This window comes from Artemia sp. Qi Xiang Cuo, chromosome 5 (genome assembly GCF_049724085.1).
Source record: "Artemia sp. Qi Xiang Cuo chromosome 5, ASM4972408v1, whole genome shotgun sequence".
NCBI lineage: Eukaryota > Metazoa > Arthropoda > Branchiopoda > Anostraca > Artemiidae > Artemia > Artemia sp. Qi Xiang Cuo.
Window position 1 is genome coordinate 34,513,455 of NC_142798.1, and position 19,126 is coordinate 34,532,580.

The following is a 19,126-nucleotide window of genomic DNA, read 5'->3' on the forward strand; positions in this document are numbered from 1 at the left end:
TGAATGAATTGTACTCTATGCTTGTCCCTGAGACACGATGTGGCTTTCCAACTATTGCTCTATGGCCGGTTATCGACACTACCTAGTTTATTGCATGTATTAAATCAGTATTTTTTTACGCAGTGGAACGATAAACACATAACTAATATCTCTAAAAAAGTGAAGATGGAACATTTTAAGAAAGTGTGTTCAAATGATAGTGTTATTGTAGCATTGAATGCTGACAAGGAGAAGTATTTAAACTATGAAATAAGTACAAGTGGTAGTACTATCGGATACGTATGCGTGCGTTGTCATGACAGTAAGGAATTGAATTTGTTTGGATGATCAAAAAAACTCAACTCTTATGATGGTGGATATGCAAGATTGAGATCTCCGGAGATGATTACACTCAAAGAGAATGCCAACATAAAAATAATAGTTGATAAAGAGGGGCATCTTCTTGCTAGTGCTTGTGTTAACATGTTACCCAGTGTTAAAGCACATCGTCAGCTTTCGGGTATTAGCATTCAAACGAAAGCAAAGACGAAAAGAAAGGCCTACTCTTCTACTAATATCATAAACCATATCCTGTCTACGTGCCGGAACTGTTACCTGTGTAAAAATAGTGTGAAATAGACAAATAGACAGTGAAATTTCTAGAAAAATAAAAAGGGCATTGGCAGAAAATATCACTAAGGAATATAAAGATGAATCGATGAAAAACAAAGTACCAGCAAACGTTACTGCCATTGATCAAACAGTCAATGAATCAAATAATAAAAAAGACGAATAACATATTGACCCTGTCAATGACACACCTATAAAAATTGTGTTTGAGTCAAAATGGTATAATGATTATTATACTTATTACGAAATAAGAGAATACAATATATATACTATAAAGAGAGTACATTGTGAAACATTTTATGGAACAGATTCAAAATGTCCAAAGTTGTTCAATTATACATGAAATTATTTCATTAAAAATATATTATAACTGACATTGTTATGTGTTCATTATTTTTAGAGTAGGCTATCATATCGACCGTTTAGAATGTCTATTAAAACATCGGAGATGTAGGAAAAGGATTTACATACATCATATATTTGAATCACTTAAGTTATAGTATGAGTTGATTGAAAAAAACACGAAAATACCAATAATAGTAACAGCTCACTGCACTAAAAAACCATCTGATGTAGTCATGGCTATGGTTTATCAAGAAAATATCTGAATGAATTTAAGGTATAGTATGAATGGTTTGCAAAAAAAAAAATGAAAATACTACTACTATTAACAACTCACTGCACTACAAAACCATCTGATGTAGTCACGGCTTTGTTTGATAAATAAAATATCTTAATGAATTTAAGGTATAACATGAATGGCTTGCAAAAAAAAAAAAATACTACAGTCACGCCTATGTTTTATCAAGAAAATATCTGAATGCATTTAAGGTATAGTATGAATGGCTTGCAAAAAAAACACGAAAGTGCTACTACTAGTAACAACTCACTGCATAACAAAACCATCTGATGTAGTCAAGACTATGTTTTATCAAGAAAATATCTGAATGCATTTAAGGTATAGTATGAATTTCTGTATTGTGTATCCAAGAGGTGACTTCAGGAAAGAGTTTGTTACTTGCTTACAATAGAACTATTCTAAAGAACTTGAAGGGGTTAAGCTTAAAGATATTTATTGCTTAAATGTATTAACAGATTTTTTTTTTGAGAAAAAAAACAACAACAACAAATGTTTACAAAAAAATAGTAATTAGAGTTCACTCTTAAACATCCACCAACGATGGTCACATGATATAGGATAGTTTTTAACATGTCTTATGGATTTATCCCGATCAGGTATTTTCTTAGGTATCCACTGTGCGAAGAACCTAACCTCGTCTTCAGGACGGTGATAGCCCTCTTAAAATTTAGGACACGTAAACTCTTCTAGATTGAAAAGTGGAATCCTAGGGTCACACTTTTGAATTAAAACTTAATCTGTAGGTACATTGCCCTTTACGTAGAGTGCTTCAAATCCGAAAAAGCTGCAAATTTCACTGACTTCCTCCTGGACATTTCTCAGTTCCTGACTAGTATTATTAAGTGGTGTAATCACTCTATCGTATAATCCCAGTTTGTTTATATAACATAATGTAGTACTCCACAATCTTTTATCATACTCAAACAGATTTTAGTTCACTAGCCAATGATAACAGTCAATTTCTTCGAGATCAAAAGACAATAATAAAAAAGCACATTCGAAGAGAACACCGCAAGATGATTTTTTCAAAGTGATATATTCGGTGTCAAACAGTCCTATCATCTTGAAGGCTATTAATGTAGTTGTTAAGCAGAGAAATACTTCATCAAAATTTTATACCTTCGCTCAAGGTTGAACGGAGTTATGACTAGTGAGATGAGTCTTAAAACCATCTGAATTCATTGTGGGGAGGAGTCATACAACCCTTGGAAGTCATTGCGAGGGGAGTTATTGAACTCTCGGTAACTGATAAATTCTGTGTCATACTGTCCTATCATCTTGGAAGCTATTAATGTAGTTGTTAAGTAGAAAAATACTTCATCCTCCTGGAATTATTTAAACTATACGCAATTAGGTTAAAAATGAAGATATTTATGCAGAGTTTCAACTAGCTATGGTGTCTGAAAACCTAAACAGCTAATTAAATATTCTAATTCATGATTTCAGGCACGTAAGGCTCAATAGTAACCGAAACTCTAAAAAAAAAACGGAATATTGATACCAATAGATACAACAAAAATGTTCCTTTAGTAGCTACGCAATTAGGCTAAAAATGAAGATATTTCAATGTTCCTTTAGTACCTAGGCAATTAGGCTAAAAATTAAGATATTTATGCAGAGTTTCAACTTCACTGTGGGGAGGAGTCATAAAACCCTTGGAAGTCACTGCGAGGGGAGTTATTGAACTCTCGGTAACTGATAAATTCTGTGTCATATTGTCCTATCATCTTCGAAGTTATTAATGTAGTTGTTAAGTAGAAAAATACTTCATCCTCCTAGAATTATTTAAACTAAACGCAATTAGGTTAAAAATTAAGATATTTATGTAGAGTTTCAAATAGTTATGGTGTCTGAAAACCAAACAGCTATCTTGATTTCAAAATAAGGGGTTTTTATAGTGGGATGGAGGGCTTTTTATAAACTGCCCCCCCCCTCCCCCTACGTTCATGCTTCCGTGACTGTATTTGTAAATTCAAACTTAAAAAGCAGTATTTGTGTTCCTTATTAAACAATATGGAGAAGAATTGCATGTGACAGTCAAGTACTTCCTTATTTAATAAGATGAATAAAATATGCTCAGTAAATCCCCTTAAGCAGAATATATTATAAATTTTTTTTATTATAAGTGACCAAAAAAAAAAAAAAAAAAAAAACTGAAAGGGTAACTATGCTCCATTAAATGTTAAATTTCCCCAAATTTACAAAATCCAAATTTTTAGAAAGCCATTTTGTTCGGCATAGTCGAAATATCTAATAACTATGTCAGTCATGTGTGTGTGTGTGTGTGTTGTGTGTGTGTGTGTGTGTGTGTGTGTGTGTGTGTGTGTGTGTGTGTGTGTGTGTGTGTGTGTGTGTCTGTGTGTGTGTGTGTCTGTGTGTGTGTGTGTGTGTGTGTGTGTGTGTGTGTGTGTGTGTGTGTGTGTGTGTGTGTGTGTGTGTTTGTGTGTGTGTGTGTGTGTGTGTGTGTGTGTGTGTGTGTGTGTTTGTGTGTGTGTGTGTGTGTGTGTGTGTGTGTGTGTGTGTGTGTGTGTGTGTGTGAGCCATTAGCAAAGCCTAAAAGTAAAGTACAAATTAAAAGCAGTCAAAAAAAGAAGAAAATAAAGCCATTTGGTTTTGATTTTGGAAAATGTCCAAAAAGTGTCCTTTTTTTCAAAAAGTTGCCTTTTTTTTGGCTCAATAGTGTCCTTGTGTCCTTCAATGTAAATTTGACTCGATTATTTCCTACAAGTTAAGTTAGAATGAAAATCAAGAGTTTAGCATATTTTAAGTTTAAAATGAAAAGTATTCATATGAAAGAAAATTAACTTGGGAAGATGCCCCCTCCCCTTGATTTGGTATTGTTACCCTACTTCGGACTTTTCTAGATTTTTCCCCTCCTCCTGGAGTTGTTTTTGCTACCCTACTTCGGACGGATCAATTTAAATTTTAATTTTAATTAAAATTTTTCCAACATTTTGTTTTCTGGATTTATAAAAATTTGGTTTTGTTAGATTTGGGGAACCCCCCCCTGTAGACGGTGGGGGGATTAATTCATACGCAATGACATAGTTATTAGATATTTAAACTATGCTGAACAAAATGGCGTTCTAAAAATTTGGATTGTGTAACTTTGGGGAAATTGAGCATTGAATGGAGCTTAGTTGCCCCTTCAGTTTTTTGGTCGCTTAAACAGGGCACTAGAACTTTTAACCCTCTCCCTGGATTCGCCCCTGTCAGTAAGTGGCAAGGGGCTGGGTCGAGGAGCGTAATTTCCTATGGGACAGAGGGGACAGCTGCCTCTCTCAGACCAAATTTTCACCCCAGACCTCATTTTGCCCCCCCCCCAACTGAAATTTAGTTTCTTCCAAAATGTTTTCAAAACTAAGAAAAGAAACTAGATTATTTCACGTAAAAAAAAAATCTATCAAACGTTACTGTCATTGATCAAACAGTCAATGAATCAAATAATACCAAAGATGAAAAGCAGATTGACCCTGATGATTTGTTCAACCATGTCCTATTCAACTAATTAACAGAAAAAATTCAAATCCTAATCACCAAAAAAGACATTGAACTTTGAAATTGCGTCATTCCCTGGCAAAGAGTGTAATGCTCCTGTAGAATAGGACTACCAGAAAAACCTGTTTGGTACGGGGGCGTTGGCAAAATGGTACCTTGGTATATACTTATATATATATATATATATATATATATATATATATATATATATATATATATATATATATATATATATATATATATATATTAACTAAAATTTGCCACAATTTTCCTTTTAAACTCTATCCAAAGTTTAAATTTCGATAAGATGGACCCTTATGCGCTTTTAAAGTGCATAAATACACTTAAGAAATGTTTCTTATTGATTTCTATGTTTCCTACAAAGGAAACATGTACACATTTGTAACACACACACAAACACACACACACACACACACATATATATATATATATATATATATATATATATATATATATATATATATATATATATATATATATATATATATATATATATATATATATATATATATATATATATATATATATATATATATATATATATATATATATATATATATATATATATATATATATATATATATATATATATATATATATATATATATATATATATATATATATATATATATATATATATATATATATATATATATATATATATATATATATATATATATATATATATATATATATATATATATATATATATATATATATATATGGGTGTCTGTGTGTGTGTGTGTGTGTGTGTGTGTGTGTGTGTGTGTGTGTATATATATATATATATATATATATATATATATATATATATATATATATATATATATATATATATATATATATATATATATATATATATATATATATATATATATGTATATAACTATTTACTTTTATTCTAGATTCTGATCGTTGCTCTTGTTATCATCGCAGCATCAGCAGAACCAAATTATCCAAAGGAAATATCTCCAGAAATTGAAGATTTGAAAAGGGGGTTTGCAGGAAAAGGAGGATGGCATGATTCTAACCAGGAATATGGTCTTTCCTTTGGCGATCATAGTTATAGGTTGAGAAGAGAAGCACCTGAATTGACAGCTCCTGTCGAAGAAGACTTGAAAGGAGCCGAAACTTATCACTATAGTTATTATCCTTACCATTATTATGGTCATTACTACCCTTCATATGGTTATGCTCCGTACAGCTACGTTTACAGACGGCATTGGGGCTAGAGGGAGGGAATTATTTAAGTTACAAAAGTTCTGTACGTAATTTATTTTTAAATTAAATATTTGTTGACATGATTATTTTTATTTTACCTGTTTATTCTGTTCTTGATTATTTGTATTAGAGCTGCCTTTCTTTTTACACATCAAATTTATAAAACAAACTACTGTTTTCCAAATCAGAACGAAAAGCAACACTAAAACTTAAAACAGATAAAAATTATTATATATATCTTGCCTATGCAGCACTATAGGAATAGTTAAAATAAATAATTTATCTTCTGCCCATTATAACCCTTCCTGAAAAGTCAAGGACATTATAGGTAGATATATTTACCTTGCTTTCAAAACACAAGCTGCTAAACTCATCACACATACGTCAGGTCCCACAAACCATAAGCAATACTAGACCCCGAGCCAAATTCAAAAGCAAGAAAAGGGCTGAAGGGATTCATTTTCCTCATAGACTATTAAACACTAAGAGAAATTATACAATTTAGTGTCTAGCTCTTCGACAAGCAAAAACAGTCCGTTGTGGTCCAAGGCAAAAATTTTACACAACTATTCTAAGCATAAGGTACCATGGGCGCCCATGAGGGGGGTCACGGGGGGCAGCGGCCCCCCCCCTGGCTGAATGGCGGGGTCATATATTTGTATTAATTTAAAAACTTTCCACAGAATAAGTTTTCAAAGAAAAGTAAAAAGCTCTTTTAAGCAAAAAATGGGCAGAAATATAGTCAAATAATCTTCCAAGTGTAAAACTGCCACAAATCACTATTAACAATTAAATGAAACTCAAAACAAACAGAAATTATTATAAATTGCCGAGTCAAACTAAAAACGAGCAAAAATTAACATTACTAGGGCTGACGAGCCCTATGTCTTCTCAAAACCAGAATATAACTTAGTTTTTACTGAAAAAAAGAAAGAAAAATGACCGTGGATTGTCAGTTTAATTTACCTATAGTGATATCAAATGAAACTCAGAGAGGAGAGAAACTAACAAAATGAAAAATAAAATAAAAAAGGGTGAAAAAAAGGGTGAAATGGTGTATTTGCTATAGTTATATTTATTCATTAAAATAAAAAACAGGTAAAAATAGTAAGAAAAAAGTTTTTTTTTACTTATTTAATTAAAAAAAAAGCGAAAACATTTATACATATTTTGTTTTCAGTAAAGCACAAATTATGTTCTGGTCTTGAGAAGGCATGGGGGTTATCAGTCCCTCTAATGTTAATTTTTGTTCGTTTCGAGTTTGACTCGGCTATTTATTCTAATTTCTGTTCATTTCGAGTTTCATTTATTTATTGATAGTCATTTGTGGTGGTTTTGCGCTTGGATGATTACTTGACTTCATTTCTGCCCATATTTAGCTTAATGGAGCTCTTTACTTTTCTTTGAAAAGCTTGTTTTGTGGAAAAAGCGTTTTTTTAGATGAATTTCTATTCGTTTTTTATTGAAAAAGTCATTTTCATGAAAAAAAAATAATATTTTATATCTTTTCGGTTTTTTTTCTATACGAATCCATAGTTTGACATAGTTGTGGAGGTTTACATGCCCAATATTCCTAAGGAAATAGTTTCTGGACCGTTCTACTATGCTGAACACAATAGTTGTCTCAAAATTTTGACTAGATATGTTTGGGAAATAAATCGGCTTAAGAGACGGGCTGATTTCCCTCCAACCCCTTTAAAGTCTAAGAAATGATCCTAGAACTTTTAATTTTGAATAGAATTAGCTTCTTTAAACGTTTCAATGATATTTATAGCTATTATCGAGTGGTGCTGCCTATGATATTGCTTATATGCCTTTTTGAAATCCTGCATGTATGAAGCTTTTTTGTTTAATTGGAACGCCCCCTAAACACTTCCTAGAAGTTTCACCTTAATACTCTAAGCGTCCTTAAGTTACAGTAACTGTAGTTGTAGTACTAAAAGTATACACATAGTGCTTTCTGGCTAGTTCAAAATCCCCCAAAACTTACTCTTAAAGATCTAACTTAATAATATAAATTGTCCTCGGGATATTGCTTTGTCACATTTTTGAAAGTTCACTTGCTCATAGTTTGTTTTGATTTAGTTCAACGTCTGCCAAAATATTTCTTACATTTGATTACTGAAGATATTGTTATATTCTCTTTGGGCTATTGGCTATAAAATGGCTGTCTCGCAATTTCGATCGAATGTGTTTGGGGAAAAGAGTATATCAGGGAGAGGGGAGGGGCTATTTTCCTCTTTATAAAAACCTTACATCCCCCAAGGGCATAACCTAAAACCCTTATCCCCATACTTTGGGGGGTTGTGTCAATCCCAAAGCCATGTAATGAGATCTTTGGACTATTTTTGTACAAATGGCTATCTTAGAATTTCTATCGGATGCATTGGGGGAAAATATAACGGGGGGGGGGGGTATAGCGACCCTACGATAAATTTGACACTTAAAAATAGCTTTTCAACTTCCGATTTCTTATCCAATGAGCCCCCTCCGAAGTGTATACCCCGTTTCCATAAAAACCTTAAAAACCCTTACAACCCTTGTAAGGCATACCTTACAACCCTTGACCTGAGGACCATGAGGAGGTTCTCATCCTCAAAGACATAATTTCTGGACTTTTAAACTACGTCAAACAAAATAACTATCTGAAGATTTTGAATGGAAGTGTTTGGGGAAATAATGTGCGTAGGGGGGGGGGGGTTGCCCGCCAATCACGTTTGATTATTAAAGAAGGTATTAGTCCTTTCAGTTACCAACCGACTGAGCACTTTTCGAAGTTTCTACGACAACAAATGGGCAACTTAAAAATTCTATCAGATGCGTTTCTGGAAAATACGACGTGTGTGTGTGTTTGTGTGTGTGTGTGTGGGTGGGGGGGGTATTTGCCTTCTGATCACTCAACTCTTAAAAAGAGCCCTATAACTTTTGATTACCAATCTCTATTAAAACCTTAGATGCCCCCAGGACGTAGCTTACAACCCTTGACCTGAGGGTTATATGGGGGGGGGGAGGTATCCTAAAGGGCATAATTTCTGGACCTTTAAACTACACTGAAAAAAATGGCTATCTCAAAAATGATGATTGAATGTGTTTGGGGAAATGATTGACGTGGGAGAGGGGGAGATGGCTGCCCTCCATGAGCTCTTTTGGAGTTCCTATGACATTTCTTTCTATAAGAATTGCCCTGGTCTAAAAAAAAACAATAAATTGTGCCCATATCGCTTTTTACTTAGGCAGCGCTATCGCGCTGCCCATTATATTTTGTCTTGAGATTTCAATAAAATAAAAGTTAGAAACAGAGATAAAATCCTTTTGAATAGACAGTGTCTAGAAATTCACAAAAATACCAGATATTTTAGTCACATATACAGTGACCGAAATACCTGGTATACTTGTGAATTTCTATGCATTGTCTATTAAAAAGGATTTTATCCCTATTTCTAACTTTTATTTATCGTAATGGAAAGGCAGTGTGGTCTCCGAAATTATCTACTTGAGATTTCAATTATACAGCACTGTAAATGCTCATTAGACCAGGTAAGCCCTCCCTTAAAATTCAAAGTATGGGCGCCCATGTAAATTACTATTGATAAAACTACTTCAAAGTATCAAATTTCCATGAAAAACTGCCTAGGCAAAACCTTGCCACTCTATTATGATAAATAAAAAGTGGTCGAAAGGAAAATAACATTCAGAGTCATTGGAAAACCAAAGTGTAGCTTTTGCAAAACATTAAGAAAAGCCGAAAACAATGTTTTCTTCTCATTATCACCAATTTGCCCATTGCTGAGACTTGCTGAATAAAAATACTCTTAGATATACTGAATCTGATACAGTGATTTTTATTAAGGGGATGATGTGGTACGATAAAGACTTGCCCTATCTCGTCTATTATAAATGTTTTTAGTTTGTGTGGTCAAACTATTTAGAATTATGTCGGCAGCCTTGATATAATTTGTAGAAATTAGATAAAAGATTTAAATAAAGGAGAAAAAAACTAAAAGCCAATACCGAATTTCCCAGATATCTTAGAAAAAACATTTAATTTCTTTCAATTTGGGCCTGATCTAGAGATATTCAGTTTTGGCGAGACTTTTATCATCAAGAAGTATTAACTCTTTTTTTCTATTAATCGGACCGGAATTGTCTAATTTCAGTACAGGAAAGGTCATTCCCTCAAAATATTTTAGTCTACCTGCTCTAAAAATAATTTTCGAAAAAAAGTAAAATGTTAAGCCTTAAAAGTCTTCAAAATAAAGTTTAAATGTTGGTAAGACCGAAAAAAGGTAAAATATTGAGCCTCATTGAAAGACGGTAAAACTGATAACTCATAAAGCTAAAATTCAAATATTGGCAAGTCTTTTAAAGACTAAGGTAAATAAACCTTAATGAAAACAACTAAACATTTACGAGTCTTGAAAATAAAGTTGAAGAGCAATTTGAGAGCAATAAGGAGACCCATTCGGTTAAAAATTGGAAGTTCTAGTTCTCTTTTAAGAGTCAAAAGTGATGGAGGGCAGCTACCCCCGACTACCCCTCTTCACCAAACGAATCTGACTAAAATTGTGAGATAGCAATTTTGCTCAAAATAGTCCAAAGAGTAAAACAATGACTCTTGGGTTAACAAAACCCCCAGTGCCCTGGGAATAGGGTTGTAGGTCATGGCGTGGGGTCATATAAGCTTTTTTTTGACTGGGTGGTTTCATAAAATTTAGATGGGGCTCATTTGAAATTTACATTTATAGTACCCTTTTAAGAGTCAACAGTGATTTGAGAGCAACTGGCCTCCACCCCCCCCCCACGATCATTATTCCCCCCAAAGACATCCAATCAAAATTTGGAGATAGCAATTTCGTTCATTGGAGTTTCAAAGTCCGGAAATTAAGTCTTTGAGAAACACACCCCCGCCCCCACCGCTCTCAGGGCAAGGGTTGTAGGTTATACCAAAAAAAAAAAAAAAATATATTTCGGTAACATGCCCCAGACTAGGGGGGGGGGGGGGCGAAATAAAAATTTCAATATTAAACCCTGCCCAAAAAACACAGACCATATCAGACGGTCAGGGGCTATCGCACTAAGTGTTTCTAGCCTTATTTACGATGAACTAATTGTTCTTCAGCTTGTTGGGCAGGTTGAACAATTAATTAGTCTCAATTTTTTTTTCGACTCTTGCTATAAGAAGAGTGGACTTGCAGTTATGGAGTGCACCTAGATACTGAAGGCTAGCTCAATGTAAAAAAAAAAACTCCTCATTTCGCCTTGTGCTTATGGAATATAGTAGATACCTATGTATGGAATCATCCGAAGGAGTTATAGAATTTTAGAAAATATATTAGAACGAGAAAAGGTACTTTGAATTCTCCAGTGCATGACGAACAGGGAATTTTCAGACATATCTTCAAAAAAGTACTGAGAACTCGTTCTTTGTCTGACATATCTTCAAATTTATCGTGAGAACTTGTTCTTTATCTGGTTCTCACTACAATTTTTGGCGTTCAACCGGCCCAGAGTCCCAGGCAAATGACCCAAAAATTGAAAAATTGAAATTTGCTCATATTGCGGGACTGAGCTGTGGCAATTAATATGTACTAGTCTGAACGCAAAAACGAAAAATTATTTTTCGTTCACGTTGCCGTTTCTCGTGGGTTTGTTTCTATACTTAAAATTTTACTGAATACACACTCCCCAAAAAAACCCGACCCTATAAGACGGTCAGGGGCTATCGCACTAAGTGTTTCTAGCCTTATTTACGATGAACTAATTGTTATTCAGCTTGTTGGGCAGGTGGACCAATTAATTAGTCTCAATTTTTGTTTCGACTCTAGCGATAAGAAGAGTGGACTTGCAGTTATGGAGTGCACCTAGATACTGAAGGCTAGCTCAATGTAAAAAAAAAAAATGCTCATTTCGCCTTGTGCTTCTGTAATATAGTAGATACCTATGTATGGAATGATCCGAAGGAGTTATAGAATTTTTGAAAATATATTAGAACGAGAAAAGGTACTTTGAATTCTCCAGTGCATGATGAGCAGGGAATTTTCAGACATATCTTCAAAACAGTAGTGAGAACTCGTTCTTTGTCTGACATATCTTCAAATTTATCGTGAGAACTTGTTCTTTATCTGGTTCTCACTACAATTTTTGGCGTTCAACCGGCCCAGAGTCCCAGGCAAATGACCCAAAACTTGAAAAATTGAAATTTGCTCAGATTGCGGGACTGAGCTGTGCCAATGAATAGGTACTAGTATGAACACAAAAAAAAAAAATTGTTTTTCGGTCACTTGCCCGAGACTCTGGGCGGGTGGGCGCTACTTAAAATTTGCATTCTGAACCCCTGCTGATAATCCACAGACCATATCAGACGGTCAGGGGCTATCGCACTAAGTGTTTCTAGCCTTATTTACGATGAACTAATTGTTCTTCAGCTTGTTGGGCAGGTTGAACAATTAATTAGTCTCAATTTTTTTTTCGACTCAAGCGATAAGAAGAGTGGACTTGCAGTTATGGAGTGCACCTAGATACTGAAGGCTAGCTCAATGTAAAAAAAAAAAAATGCTCATTTCGCCTTGTGCTTCTGGAATATAGTAGATACCTATGTAGGGAATCATCCGAAGGAGTTATAGAATTTAAAAAAATATATTAGAACGAGAAAAGGTACTTTAAATTCTCCAGTGCATGACGAACATGAAAATTTCAGACATATCTTCAAAAAAGTACTGAGAACTCGTTCTTTGTCTGGCATATCTTCAAATTTATCGTGAGAACTTGTTCTTTATCTGGTTCTCACTACAATTTTTGAAGATATATTTTCAAATAACGGGTTCTCACTGCCGTCGTTGTAAATAGTCTGTACGTGCACTAGACGGTCGGTGGCTGCCGTCGTTGTAAATAGTCTGTACGTGCACCAGACGGTCGGTGGCTATCCCACTAAGTGTTTACAGCCTTATTGACGATCAATTAATTGCTCTTCAGCTTGTTTGGCGAGTGGAACAATTAATTAGTCTCAATTTTTGTTTCGACTCTAGCGATAAGAAGAGTGTATTTGCAGTTATGGAGTGTACCTAGATATTGAAGGCTAGCTCAATTTAAAAAAAAATATAGCTCATTTAGGCTTTTGCTTCTGGAATATAGTAAATACCTATGTAGGGAATCAGCTGAAGGAGTTATAGAATTTTAGAAAATATATTAGGACGAGAAAAGGTACTTTGAAATCTCAAATGCGTGACGAACAGGGGATTTTCAGATATATCTTCAAAAAATGAGTGAAAACCCGTTCTTTGTCTGACATATCTTCAAATTTATCGTGAGAACTTGTTCTTTATCTGGTTCTCACGATAACTTTTGAAGATAAGCACTAAGTGTTTCTAGCCTTATTTACGATGAACTAATTGTTCTTCAGCTTGTTTGGCAGGTGGAACAATTAATTAGTCTCAATTTTTGTTTCGACTCTAGCGATAAGAAGAGTGGACTTGCAGTTATGGAGTGCACCTAGATACTGAAGGCTAGCTCAATCTAAAAAAAAATACTCATTTCGCCTTTTGCTTCTGGAATATAGTAGATATCTATGTAGGGAATGCTCCGAAGGAATTATAGAATTTTAGAAAATTTATTAGACAGAGAAACGGTATTTTGAAATCTCCAATGCGTGTCGAACAGTGAATTTTCAGACATATCTTTAAAAAAGTAGTGAGAACCTGTTCTTTGTCTGACATATCTTCAAATTTATCGTGAGAACTTGTTCTTTATCTGGTTCTCACTACAATTTTTGAAGATATATCTTCAAATAACGGGTTCTCACTGCCGTCGTTGTAAATAGTCTGTAGGTGCACCAGACGGTCGGTGGCTATCCCACTAAGTGTTTACAGCCTTATTGACGATCAATTAATTGCTCTTCAGCTTGTTTGGCGAATGGAACAATTAATTAGTCTCAATTTTTGTTTCAACTCTAGCGATAAGAAGAGTGTACTCCGGGGGCAGGCAGGGTCGTAAGGGGTTCAGGGGAAGGCATCTAGAATGTAGGTGCTCAAGATGAATGGGAGAGTTTCATGCAGTTTCGAACGTCCAAGTAAGGTGTAGAAGCTTTTTCGTATTAAATTATTACTATATGTTAGTAGCAACTGCTGTTTTCAATTCCCTGGAGTACACTTCAACCGCCCCGGTCATAAATTCTGACGACTCGGGGTTGCGGCTGCTGCTGCTTCTTCTGGTGCTGCTGCGAGGCATAGTTGTTGCTTTTTTATTTTCCTCTTCTTCTTCCTGCGGTCATCTTCCACCGTTTCCTTCTCGACGGCTGGAGCTGCATCCTCCGATGCTTCCTCGGATGGGATGTTGGTCTGATCTCGTCTGTTTTTCAGCTTCCGCCGCTTGCTCTCTGGAAGCAGGAAGGTCTCATCATGCCCTTCGCCAAAATCTGCTGGTCGGACGCCGTAGTCAAATTTTAATTCTTCACCGGCTTTGATGTCGCGGGTGACGACCAAGAACGGTGATTTCACCCCACTAATGTCGACGAGTCTGAGACGAAGATTTGGCATGTCTTCCTTCGCCTGATGGTTAATGAGGCGCCCGTAGCAAATTTGGTCCGGATGGCACTCACAGTTTCGTAGTCGGGCGTCGATTGTCAGCTCACCGGCCTGGAGGAAGTAGTTTGCTCCGTCTTCGTCTCCGTTGAGAGTCGGTATGAGCGCATTTGCTTCTGGTGTTTCCATTCGGTGGCCGTGGTACTCGACGACCATTTGAATGTTCCAGATCGGGAGAATGGTGAAGACGCCGTCTCCAGCTCCTGTAGGAAGACTTTTAGCCTTGGTAAGGCCGACCCAAGTCTACGTCATCACCGCTTTCATCAAGCATTCGGTGACTACCGGCTCAGCGGGATATATCCTCGGGCTTATTGCACTCCGATGGATGGCCTTCACTTGCTCCAAGGTGGTGAAGGTGTCCGAGAAGCCCAGCTTCTTTATCGCTTTCCCCAGATTTTCTTGGGTGATGGAATCAGCGATGTCGGTTCCGAGTCCCCTTTTCTCTGCGATGGTCTTTAGAACTTCTGCGGCACGGACGTGCTTCACGTGCTTCGCATATAGGTCCTTTACCGACTTGATCAAGCCTGGGTCGGTCATCTCGGGGTTGGTGGCTCTTACCATTTTGAGTTTTATCGTTTTCAGGTCTGGTGAAGAGCTCACTGGATGAGCTGAGACCACCTTGTTCACCGCCTAAAAAAAATTAAGAATGTTTTGAATAAGTCGATTAAGTTGTATTTTAGATAGACGAAGACCAGCACAGAAAGGTGTCTGTTGACTGGCATCCTACAAACATGGCTGTTCAACTTAATAGAGGCCAGAGCTATGAAAATTGCTAGAGTTGATTTGAGTAGTTAAAATAAATCCTAGTAAATCCTTATCGGTTTTTTTTAACAAGGTTTGAAAATAATAGGGATTTCAATGTTCAATCAAGTAAATATGGGCAAAATGATAAAATGAGGAAAAAACATTTTCAGTGAAACAAATCCATGTGCAACTTCAATGATATGACACTAAAACTACATCCGTAGTTTTAAATCCTCTTGCGTATGACATCGTCGATCGGAGCGGCCTTTGTTTGAAGGACGTCAGTCTCCTTAAGGTTTGGGTCGACGGACACTCCTGTTGCCCGTGCAGTGGTTCCCTCTATGCACACTCGAGCTTTCGCAACCTTCTCGAAATGCTCATAGCGGTACTGATTCTTGGCTGTCTTTTCTGCCGAAGAAAAAAGAAGGAATTAATAGACTTTTCGGTTTAAACTAGACGATCGAAGGAATTTACTTTGAAAGTTGATAATTATACTAAGTTTATTTTACGATATCAGGTTTGAACTTCCTGGTCCATTATCTTTCGAAATGAAAGACCTAATATGGAATGAACATAATATATATTATAAATTCTCGGATATTTATGATGTAAGAGATAAATATTAACAAACATGAAATATAATATCATACACATGAAGTGAAACAGTTCTGGATAATAATCATATACAGCAGTTGCTCGTTGAAAACAGATATTGACTGACAGATAAAATGAAACATGGAAATATATTTACCCATGATCTCCTTCTCCTTCGCCGTCGTTTTTTCATCACGGTCATTGATGGTGGCAATAAAGTCCCCCAACAAACCAGCCACAGACACATTATTTCCACCATCAATGACCGTGATCAACCGTCTGGAAATGCTCATAGCGGTAATGATTCTTGGCTGTCTTTTCTGCCGAAGAAAACAGAAGGAATTAATGGACTTTCCGGTTTAAACGAGACGATCGAAGGAATATACTTTGAAAGCTAATAATTATAGTAATTTTATTTTAGGATATCAGTTTTGAACTTCCGGTTCCATTATCTTTCGGAATGAACATAATATATAGCAGAAATCGTCGATTCGTGATGATGGCAGATATCAATATGAACACACCTGAAATATAAAATTAGACACAGGAAGGGAAACACAGTTATGGATATAATAATAAGAGACAGCTGGTGCTCGTTGACAGCAGATATTGACCTGAAAGATAAAATGAAACATAGGAAATATATTTTACCTCTGTGACACAGGTAGTCACTCATGATCTCCTTCTCCTTCGCCGTCGTTTTTTAATAAAGGTAAATGATGGTGTCCAAAAAGTGTGTGAGGCGGGGTTTAGTGGGGACGTTGACTCCTGGCTGCATCTGGTTGGGAAATACTTTCTCCAGAAAGCGTCGGGCCGTCTGGGAACCGTTATCAATCTTTTTCCCATTCGCGTTCAGGAGAAAGTTGGATGGGCTGGTCTCTCCATGGTTTACGAGTGAGGGGCGAACGAAGGAGAGATATTGCTGGCAGATCTTCTCCTCGCGTTCGTCCAATGCCACTCCTGCAGCTCGAATGGAGGCGTTCTTATGTTTCTCAACCAGCACAATGTAGAGCTTTCGCTGTTCAAGCAGTATCTCTTTTCTCTGGAGAAACTCGTCCACCGTCATATTGGGGGCAACGCCAGACCGGTGGCCAAAGAGGTACGAGACGAAGTAGCACACATAGGCCGTCAGGAGCTGTCTGTCGTCGCCAATGAGACGGTTTTCTGCGAGTCGTTGCAGTACTGGCTCCATGAAGGTCTCGACCTCTTTCTTCATTTGCCGATAGTTTTCGGTTGTGAAGTTGGCCGGGTCGAAGGCCCTTTCTCGCTCTCGACTTCGCTTATGGGCAGTGGCAAGCGAAACTTGCTTTTGGTCGAGGTGGCCGAGGGCTTTCAGGACCTGGGCAAGGTTGTCCGCAGCAAACTTGCATGGGCCATCGACCCCGCGGCTGCCAATGTAGTTCAGGAACCGTTGGTATGCCTGGACGTACTTGGATCGAGTGCTTGGCTGCATTCCCGCCTCGGCACAGAGGTCAAAGAAGAGCTCTGCCCGGACGGCAGACTGCAAGTTTGACCATTTGTACGCTGTGCCTTCGAGTACAAAAAACACAACTTTTTGTGCGCAGCCAAGAGGGTTTTTGAACCGCTTACTGGTAATATCTCCGCACTTGGCCGACCAAGTCTTGAAAGTTGCCATCATTTCGACCCCTTGTTTCATGACCGCACGCTCTTCGGGCCTACATTTTTGGAAGCTGTACTCTTGGTACAGCCCTCTCTTGGACATCTCAATTCTCAGCTTATCCTTAAAATTTCTCTCCCTAGCTGGGCGAACGTGCTGGTATTGCTCTTCCATTTGGTGGTCGCTTTTTTCTTCAATTAAAGGCTCCAAGCAAGGATCGTACTAGGATCCTTCTGATTCTGCACGCAGATCTTGAGCATCGTCAAAGTCCGGTGAATACACTATCGCCGCGGACCGGCTTGCCCGCATAGGCCTTTTCTGTGTGGGAAGTGCGATTTGCTTTGGAGGCACAACTGGTTCTTTGTCGGCGAAAGCTGCAGATTTTGGAGTTGGCGATGGCGCTGCTGATGGCGCTGCAGACTCCGATGCTTGCGGCAACTGACTCACTAAGAGTGGGGCCACTGATGTTGTTGACTGAGATGGACGAGATGGACTGACATGGACTGATATGGACTGATGCTGATGGACGAGAAAAAATTTCTTCGTCAAAAGTGGAGTCGCATGGAGCTGGGATGTTTCCAGATGTTATTGCTGGTTTCTCTTGTAGTAGAACTTCGCAGTCTTCAGCTTCAGTCGTGTCGAAGAAGACGCCGGTAAGCTCAAACAATGATGTGCAGAGTTTGTGTAGCGTTCCGGCCTCTCTTATCGCCACTTTCAGCCTGAATGCCGAGTAGTATTGTTTTGACTTCTGGTTGGTCTCCATAGTCTGTTTCGAAATATTCACAAGCCCTTTGATCTGGGCAGCTGACCATGGTTGGCCTTGCGGATCTTTTCCACACTCGCTTTTCTTAGCCGCCAGATGCTTTTCGAGGTATTCGAACGAATGTTGGCAGAACTGGCAGGTCTTCCAGTAAACGATTTTGGGAGCTCGGTTGGCCTTTGCTTTTCCAGCGGCGTTTTCGGGTTCAGGCAGTGTCGTTACTGGTGCTTCGTCAGTCAGGTTAGGTGGAAGGTTTGTGGAAAATCCCGGGTAAGGCCGGGGTGTGGCTGGTGCGTCGGTAGGCAGGGTCGTGGGAAAGTCACTAGTAAATCCGGTAGGCAGGGTTGTCAGGGGCTGATTCATGACGGTTTCAGATACAGACTTTCCAGGGGCAGGCAGGGTTGTCAGGGACGTACTTGGTGGGGCGTTAACGGCTAAAGTCGATGCTTTTCCAGCGGCGTTGTATGGGTCAGGCCGGGTCGTTAATGGTTCTTAGGCCCTCAGGTTAGGGGGATGGGTAGTTGCCAAACCGGGGGCAGGCAGGGTTGTTGTTGGTGTGTCGGAAGTAGAGGAGGGGGTCCGACTCGTGACAGCACACCAAATATGGGCATAGAATACTGACAGCACACCATATATGGGCATGGAATCCCTAGGGAGAATGATTGTGTAATGGGGTCAATGACCTAAATTTCCAAGTGTGTCAACAACAACAACATCGACCTTGACATTCGCTGAGAGCGTGCACTTACAACAACAACAACATCGACCTTGGAACACCTGTGCTGTTGACCTCAATTCACCTATCGTGAATCAATAATTCCCCTTAGAAACAACAAATTAATTTC

General features: G+C 37.6%; 1 protein-coding gene and 1 long non-coding RNA gene across 2 annotated transcripts; both read right to left on the minus strand.

Annotated features, from left to right (window-relative positions):
* Positions 1-15,535: 15,535 nt before the first annotated feature.
* LOC148952066 (uncharacterized) lies at positions 15,536-16,597 on the minus strand. Its single transcript, XR_016141778.1, has 2 exons — positions 16,555-16,597; positions 15,536-15,717 (listed from the first exon to the last, which is right to left on the minus strand). It is a non-coding gene; the product is annotated as an uncharacterized LOC148952066 (long non-coding RNA).
* A 9-nt stretch (positions 16,598-16,606) lies between these two features.
* LOC148952067 (uncharacterized) lies at positions 16,607-17,695 on the minus strand. Its single transcript, XM_089089126.1, has one exon. The coding sequence runs from the start codon at positions 17,693-17,695 to the stop codon at positions 16,607-16,609; it is 1,089 nt and encodes a 362-aa protein (XP_088945252.1).
* Positions 17,696-19,126: the final 1,431 nt, after the last annotated feature.